Here is an 8,474-nt window from a genome sequence, read left to right as displayed (position 1 = left end):
GACCTGATTTTGATGTACAGAATACTAGAAAAGGATTTTCGACTTGTTATATCGTCTCTCTTTCTTCCCACTAGATTGGAACATCTCAGAGATAGTATCAGACGAGGAGAAAAGTCGAGAACGGACAAACTACCCGTGGCATACAAGTTTTCACACCAAGTCATCAATTCCTGGAACCTGTTACTCGAAACATTGGTGTCCGCACCTTTAACTGACTCATTCGAGAGAAGACTAGACACTCAAAGAAGCTTACTAGAAAAAGACTGAGATAGGCCGTAGGCCTTTTATCCTTACTACACAAATCTGAAACCGAAACCTGAAAAATATTGGCTTTAGTGTTACCGATCTGTGAATAACCAGTCTGATATGGTAAGACCTAAAGGAAAGTTCTGTCCAGTCAACTTACTCAGCTTACACCATGAAGGTTTGTAAACCTAACCACTAAGCTAGGGTAGCAGCTTTAGCCAAGTGTCCACAAGTCTCTTCAGAATGATGTCTATACAGATATGGTTCGGTTGAAAGAATCTCCTAGATAAAGCAAGCTACTGAACGCCTGCTTGAAGCAAAGTGGAGAGTTGGAATGTATAAAGATTTCCGTCAATGCGCATTCGGTAATAAGGAGCGAGTGAAATATAGAAGTGTCGGGAGAAAACCTGCTCAATAAAAACCTTGCCTCCAAACCACGGGCGAACGGGAAGTAACTACATTAGTTATGGCTCAGAGAACACTTAAAGGGGATATTCAGTTGTTTTTGGACTTCAGGATGAGATATTTATGAAACATGAGGTCGCTGAAGATCTGTGGTTCTCCATTACAATGATTTTTACCAGATAACTCGGTAAGTCGTCTCGTAAGCTATTGAGACGGAGGATCGCACTGTACTGTGATAAGGTATGTGAATACTCAGTTTAAAGAATAGGCAGATAGCTGCCGTCTACCACTTCCCTTATTTTTGTGACTTTCTAAAACCTAAAGTAACTTGAAATATATCAGTGAAACTCGATTTAGAAGTTCTAGTACAACAGTTAGGTTTCATTGAATAATACGATACACTTGCGAAAGACTCAATTTGTATTCTCCAAGGTTATCCTTGTAGCGTCTGGTGTCAGTTTAGAAATAGTATAGTTTTGGATTGGTTTTCTTGTCATATTGAAATATCATCATGTAAAGAGAGAGATATTCAATATTGTTTTTGTTAGCCATGCTTTGCTCCCTTAAAGAAGACTTGAAATCCCTAGAAATTATACTAGCCAGCACTTCAACACGTCGAAAAGAAATACTTGGAAACATTGTAATTCATTTGTCTGACTAATTAATCATTATATTTAGGGTCTAAAGTTCTCCTCTGTTTGTCCTGATGTTGAAGAGTCACTGCCTTCAGAAAACTTTCAATTAATACCAGCTCATATCGAAGCCATAGCTAAACTTAAAGTGGATGCAGTGGTGAATACTTTGGATATCAGTAAAGTTTGTTTACTTTTTTATGTTCGTATTAATGAAAGCGTAACTATGTAGTCATAGGAGCAGATACTGTGGTATGTTTTGAAGGTTATATTTTTGGAAAACCATCAAGTCACGTGGATGCTGTAAATACACTTAGTCGGTTTGTGACACACTTAATCTATAACATTTGTAGTTTGAGTGGAAATGTTCACCAAGTGATAACCGGTGTATGTTTAAAGTGGATTGTATCTGGGAAAGAACAGAAAATTGATCAATTTCATGAAGTAACAAATGTAAAGATGATTGAATTAAGTCCTCTCATTATTGAGGGATATGTTCAGTCTGGAGAGCCAATGTATGTCTCCAGGCGGAGTAATTATGATTTTACAAGCATAATTCTCATTTCAGAGCAACATAGATTAGTGGTAACAGTTACCTATTTTCTCTAACGGTTTGAGATAAGTTACTTAACTGCTAAATAGGTATTATCTGTTTCATATCAGTAGACAGTAGAATACATAATTGTCACAAATAGGTAGTATGACTAGGTTCATGTCTTATTGTGCTAGCCTGTGTTATATAACTTAATCCCAATCAACTATTTGGAAACTAACAATTTATTGTAAAAATGATCAGTGGAATTAAAACGAGCACACTGCAAGCACTTGACCATGTAGGTATTTTCTAATTGTAGTTTGAATCTAGCGAAATTACTAATCAATAATATGCTAAGTGAGGGGTGGAAATCGACTGATAAGGCTATAAAATGTCACCATTGTATGTATTTGAAACACGTTTTACTCATCCCTAGTCACCTCTTACTCTGGCATACATCACTAACCAGTATAAAAGTAGGTTAAGAGAAAGCCACTGTTAGGTCGCTCACAACCTACCACTATCACATAAAGTCATTAACGTTTGGTCTGTGTTATGTTAGGAGATAGAGATTTCCTGACCAACACTGACAGAACAGTAGGGAGTATACGCACTACATCTACAGCTGAAGCTGGTAGCTGTTCCTGGATGATGTCTCAGTTGGATTCATTCCCAATCTTCCCTTAAGTTTTGCTTCAAATCAGCTGCCGAAAACTTTTATAGATCTACTTATCTGTTTTAATCCTTCAGATAATTACTTAAGTTTTTTCATCGCATTAATTATTACGATCCTCATCATCCTATTTCAGGGATAAAGCTGGAGCTTATGGTATTCAGGGGTTAGGTTCAAGTTTAATTGAGCGAATCGATGGAGATTATTTCAATGTTGTTGGTTTACCTGTCTGTCGACTTTGCAAGTACTTAAAAGCTGGATGTGAAGAAATAGTGTCTAAATTGTCAGACGCATAATTTTTATCCAGTCGAGTAAATGTTCCAGAAAAATGACTTTAATGTTAGTGAATATTCTGTCACTTTAAACTGATGAAATGTTGTCCTAATTTACTGAAAAATTAAATATCCATATTCTTGTTCACTTGTGTTATCATTATGCAAGTAAAAACTGTACTTCCACTGTCACCTTGGGTTTTTTAGCTAGGTATTACGCAAATAATGTCCTGCACTTTCAGTGTGTGTGTGTGTGTACGTTAAAATCCATGTCGTCAGTAAAATATGGTGTAAAGTATATGAAGAACCATGGATTTCATCTAAATGCAACTCACTAATCAAGTACTACCGTCCACGTACTCTTCTTTGAATGCGTAAGACTTCGAGATCCAATCGCTTAAACCGATATTTATGTACCGACTTTTTAAAATTTGATCCCTTTTTTTCCTACTCGGTCAGTAGTATTAGATAAAAAAAAAACTTGCACAGGTGTGCTTAGGTTCAAGTTACTACATTTCATATGAGAGCAGAGAGGGGAAAGCAGTAGTAAAAACTTAAATATAGAGAAGAGCTTAAAAGAACAAATGAGATGTAGAAATATGAGGTATAAAATAATGTAAAAAACTTGTTATGCAGAATAATATAATGAAAGAATGGACCTGAGACACTGCAAATGATTTCAGCTCGTACTTTTTAATATTTTCAGCTAGTGATCATAATCTTGGTACAAAGCCCAATCAGGAAGTTTACGCTCACACTGTTCATAACAAGTCAGTCACCCTATGGATTGATTCTAAGTTTGACATGGCTACCCCATATGCTGACCACTACTTTATATGGGGCCATTCCCAGTATATGTCGGCGTTATTGACTCTGTCGTTAAACCACTGAACTAAGGATCTGATTATAGTCTCAGGTCGGAATCGAAGTAACTTATAGCTATAAAAATCTATTCACTCTGAATATCTTTGACGTTTTACTCCTTAGATACAAATTGATTTATGTATTTAATTCGTTTTGTATTTGTTATAGTTCAGACAATGAAGAGATAGGCTTTTACATTGTGGTTCTAGATCCAACCGTTCCAAGTCACCAGTCGACGTCTAGTTTGTTAAATACCATTGAATATTAAGCATGTTTGTGACTTCACAAGCAAATGCCAAGACTTATTTGTGTTAGTGCTGTACAAACATATTTGTTTTAGTAACTGCAAATACGTGTTTCTTATTGAATCTATAAGTAAGCGTGCAAGCTGGGTTTCGTCCTAGTTGATGTTTCATAGTTGAAAGTGTCTCCAGAATCTAGGGAAGTAATGTCTTTATGAATATTCATCTGCATCACTTCAAATCAAAGTCTTGTTTATTACCACCGAACTCTTTAATAACCTGGTAAGATTGTTAGTCAGTTATACGTGGGAGTCATTGCTTAGCTATTTTTCTTACTAAACCATAGGTTGTCATCGTACCCGAGAGAATTATTCTCTAAGTTAAACCATGATTACAGCTTAGATTTTATAAAGCCAGATTCCAATTTTTATCATAATGAATGATTGTCGAATGTCAAAAAATTGAAACACATCGATGATGTCCTCATTTTCGATTCAGTGTTTAGAGCTATAGTACCTTTTGGTTTCCTGCTTTTTTAGAAATTTGTAAATACAAACCTAGTGCATGTGCTTTGGAAAATACATGTAAATTTACAAATGTAATTGAAGGTACTTACGAAAACTACTTATTGAATTTTGGTCTGCTTTGGTAAGTAGTTCGTTTAAGATTATGAGCCCTGCCTCTGTGAAAGCAGCCTATCGTTTTCTCTGAGATTAATGAATTCAATAGTTATATCCACTTTAAGGTTATGGTGTGGGAGCTAAGGCTTTTTAACTGCATTGTGCTTGTGTTTGTTCTGGATTTTCCCGTACTTATAAAGAATAAAAAATAGGTTGTGCAAGAAAGTGAAAAAATATACTAATGGTTATACAGGTTCAGGTTTACGTTTATAGGTTCAAGAATAAAATAATTGATCTTCTTGCATTTCAACTTAACAAGCGTTATGTTTTTATATTAAACTATCATCCTCACAATGGTATTAAGCATCTGTAGTGTGGCATTAATTATTAAGTAAAATGAGCCGCCAAATTTTAACGAGAAAAGTGTATTGAGTTGTCAGTAAGATTCTATTAAAAGCAGTAAGCATGATTGATACATATATTTTGTGAAGTCCCAAGAGTATTTTGTCAATAAGATGAACCGTGAATTAGTACGAAAATTTTGTGTTCGAGAAACCAATTTGATCTTTGTTCGCTACTTTTTATCTCAAACGTCTGATCTGCATTAATTTTGTATTCTGTTAATTTCAGTTCGACTGTTGTTTTTCTATAATTACAGTCATATTGTGATATTTCACTTGACGAAAAACTTACACATATGTATATATATGTATATTAGCTCTAGACATTCTACAAATCATCTATTGTAGAATATCTTATAAGCTTAAGTTCCAGATAGGGTTCACTTGTAAGAACAACTAATGATTAAATTGGAACCTATATAAAAAGTCCTCTTAATAAAATATGACTCAAATTACATTATAAAACTGTCTAGTGTCGTTAAACGGTAGTGCTTTTCTTTGTTTAATACTTTACTACTTCAGTCAGTCAGCTACAACGCACGTCCAGGTATATATATGCATCGGTCGAAGTTACCATACCGCATTAGCAAAGCAAGATGAACACCGAATTCATAGAAGTAGTTACTTCAATGGGGATAATATATAAAAGAAAGATTGTATATCAGGATATAATACACGGAGAAAGAATTAGTTCATAGAAAGAAAAAATATGAAGCGATTTTAATCTCTTAGTTTAAGGGAAGACAGAGAGTGTATACATTGTGCTCGATTCTGAGCCATGTCACCAAGAGTCTCCAACTATTGGTTACGGTTGTCACGCGGAGCCCAACCAAGTAGTCTGCATCTACCAACATGGCTCAGACTAGAAGTTAGTGACTTCAAGCACTGATGCCACGTTTTGGTTTGGCCGCCCCTAACATTCTTCCAACCATCTGCAGCACTGGTTAGAACTGCACTTCGTGGTAATCGGTGTCCAGGCACACGCAACATATGGCCCACCCATCTCGGTCGATGAAGATTCACAACTGATTTACCATCATTCCCTGATACCCTGGGTCTTGTCATCTGTGTATTCTAAGTCGATAAGTGGACCTCCTGGAAGGAGATCAATACCCGAGAATTCAGTCGACGAGAAAGTTATTTCCATCAGTAGGTCTATGATGAAGCCAAACAAAAATGGAGAAAGTGGACAGCCTTGACGTACACCACTTGAGGTTGCAAAACCAGATGACAGTTCGCCATAAACTCTGACTCGACTAGTAGTGTTCGAGTAAAGAGCCTTCACAAGGTTTATGTACTTCTGAGGTACGCCTTTCAATGACAGACACTGCCACAGAATCTCGTGGTCTACCGAGTCAAATGCTGCTTTCAAGTCAAGAAAGACCACCATTGTCGGACCCCGATAAGTATGCCTATGTTCTAGAACCTGACAAATGGTGAATATGTGGTCGATGCAGCCACGACCAGGTCTGAAGTCAGCTTGATTATCTCGTTTTTGCAGTTCACGAGTCTTAGGTGTCTGATAATTATCGAGGCTAGTATTTTAGATACCATATTAATTATACTAATCCCTCTATGGTTGTCACAGGATGATTTTGACCCTCTCTTATATATTGAGACGATAAGTGATTGTGACCAGTCAGATGGAATAACGTTCAACTCCCAGATTTTAGCTAAGATATTAGTCAACCTAATCGCTAAAATTGGACCACCATCCTTAAAGACCTCTGGAGCCAATCCAACTGGACCATCTGCTCTTCCTCGTCTCAGAATAACTATAGCCTTTTGAGTTGGGGGACCTACTTCAATGTTCCATTCACATTGTCTGAGAATGGAGGGTAGTTGTAGAGTAACTGAAGGCCAGCTGAACTCTTCTCTAAAATGTTCCGCCCATCGTTCTAAACGTGTGGACTGGGAGCAGATGAGAGTGTCGTCTTTTTCCGAAATAGTCTTACACTTAACTTATTAATTCCAGTTTCTTTTATTAGTCTGTAGAGCTGTCTTGTGTTCCTTATAGCCGCCGCCTTTTCCATCTCTTTTGCTTTCGTTGCCCACCACTGCTCACGGTCGTTCCTTGGACTTTTTCTTAACCTAGATCTGATTTGTTTACGCTCTTCATCATGTTCAGAACCTGATGGGATGAGTTTACGAGAATCCATCAGTGCAATAGACCTTGAAGAAATTCATTGGTTCTTTGTAACTCTGTGGTTTAAATCACCAATAGGTATCACTGCTGTTTCCACAGCTGTTTGTATAGCTTTCCAAGCAACATCTGTGTCTGCCTCGTTTTCAGAACTACCTAAGTATGACCTCAGTTGTTCCTGGAACCTACTTTTGGTTTTCTCGTTGCTCAGTTCAGTTCCAATGGATCTTTTTAATGTGGCTTTTTTCGCGTCCAGTGAGGCGCAAGCAGATGCGTGCTCGTATTAGGGCATGGTCGGAGTCCAAGCAGGTACTCCAGAATGAGTGACAGTCTTTTATCGAACTTCTCTAACGATGACTGATGGTAATATGGTCTATGCAATGGGATTGCATCTCCTTACGATGCTCCACTGCCTTGTGGGTTAGACCTTTAGGTCAAAGGCTCGGGGAGTGGCCCCCTAAGATAACCACCTGCTTCGGTTTGGACACCCGGGCAGTATCACAGCCCACACACAAACGATGAACTCTATGTCTATGGCAACTGCTTTTCTCGCTCCGAAAAACAATCAGTCGATTCAAATAATTATCATTACTATTATTGTCATTATTAATACTATTATTATTACTATTATTGTCATTATTATCATTATTTTCCACATTATTCACCCTCCTTTATACTTATACAGCGGCCAATCTTGCCTTACTTTTCAGTGGACAACGAAGTGACCACCAGCAAAGGATTGATATTAGCAAGCTGGTTGCAACTTCTGTTGCAAATAAGTATCGAACCGAGCTAGCCTCTAGGCTAGCTACCACTCCACCGAAAAGTATAGATGAGCATTGGTTGCAATTGCATGACGCCATGAAAATGGCGGGAACAGTCAGTTGTGGGTTTGCGAAACGTCCCGCTTTTAAGCACTGGGTTTCTTCTGGTTCCTTACAACTCATTGAAGCCCGTCGGTCTACTCCGGGTGACCGTGAGTTTGACCACATACAAAGGATGTTACGTAAAGAAATTGGGCAAAGCTTGCGTAAGGACCGAGAAGCCTGGTGGTCGAAGCGTGCTAATGAACTGGAAGCAGCAGCTGCATCTGGTAACTACCGGAAGCTCTTCCAGATCATCCGAGCCACTGGCAGCAAGAAGTCTGGTGTGAGTGAAACAATCTGCGAGGATGATGGGATGCCAATCACTAACATCCATCGACGTCTTGGACAATGGGCAGAATTTTTTGAAGGGCAGTTCAACTGGCCTGCTGCTCCGGCAACATCGGTCAGACTGTCCTGCCCTCCATGGCCGGCGACGACTGATCCACCAAACGAGGAGGAAGTCCGCAAGGAACTCCAACTCTTGAAGCGTTACAAATCACCTGGCCCAGATGACTTACCTCCGGCTCTTTTTAAAGATGGTGGTGACTTTTTGACTAAGGAATTGACGACGTTGT

The 8,474-nt window shown here is 38.3% G+C and overlaps 1 protein-coding gene across 2 annotated transcripts; it reads left to right on the top strand.

Moving 5' to 3' along the window:
• Nucleotides 1-353: 353 nt before the first annotated feature.
• MS3_00002619 (uncharacterized protein) lies at nucleotides 354-5,467 on the top strand (the record flags this gene model as incomplete). Of its 2 annotated transcripts, XM_051210223.1 has the most annotated exons (6): nucleotides 354-1,164; nucleotides 1,200-1,291; nucleotides 1,330-1,467; nucleotides 1,503-1,603; nucleotides 1,637-1,798; nucleotides 2,628-2,787. In XM_051210223.1, exons 2-6 carry the CDS (start codon nucleotides 1,202-1,204, stop codon nucleotides 2,785-2,787), a joined length of 651 nt encoding a protein of 216 aa, XP_051070193.1. In that variant the 5' UTR covers nucleotides 354-1,164; nucleotides 1,200-1,201. The 2 variants fall into 2 exon arrangements, with proteins under 2 accessions (XP_051070193.1, XP_051070192.1); XM_051210222.1 differs by having other exon boundaries at nucleotides 354-1,291; nucleotides 1,637-5,467.
• Nucleotides 5,468-8,474: the final 3,007 nt, after the last annotated feature.

The sequence above is a fragment of the Schistosoma haematobium genome, chromosome ZW (genome assembly GCF_000699445.3).
Source record: "Schistosoma haematobium chromosome ZW, whole genome shotgun sequence".
Lineage (NCBI taxonomy): Eukaryota > Metazoa > Platyhelminthes > Trematoda > Strigeidida > Schistosomatidae > Schistosoma > Schistosoma haematobium.
This window is presented reverse-complemented; position numbering and strand designations above follow the sequence as displayed.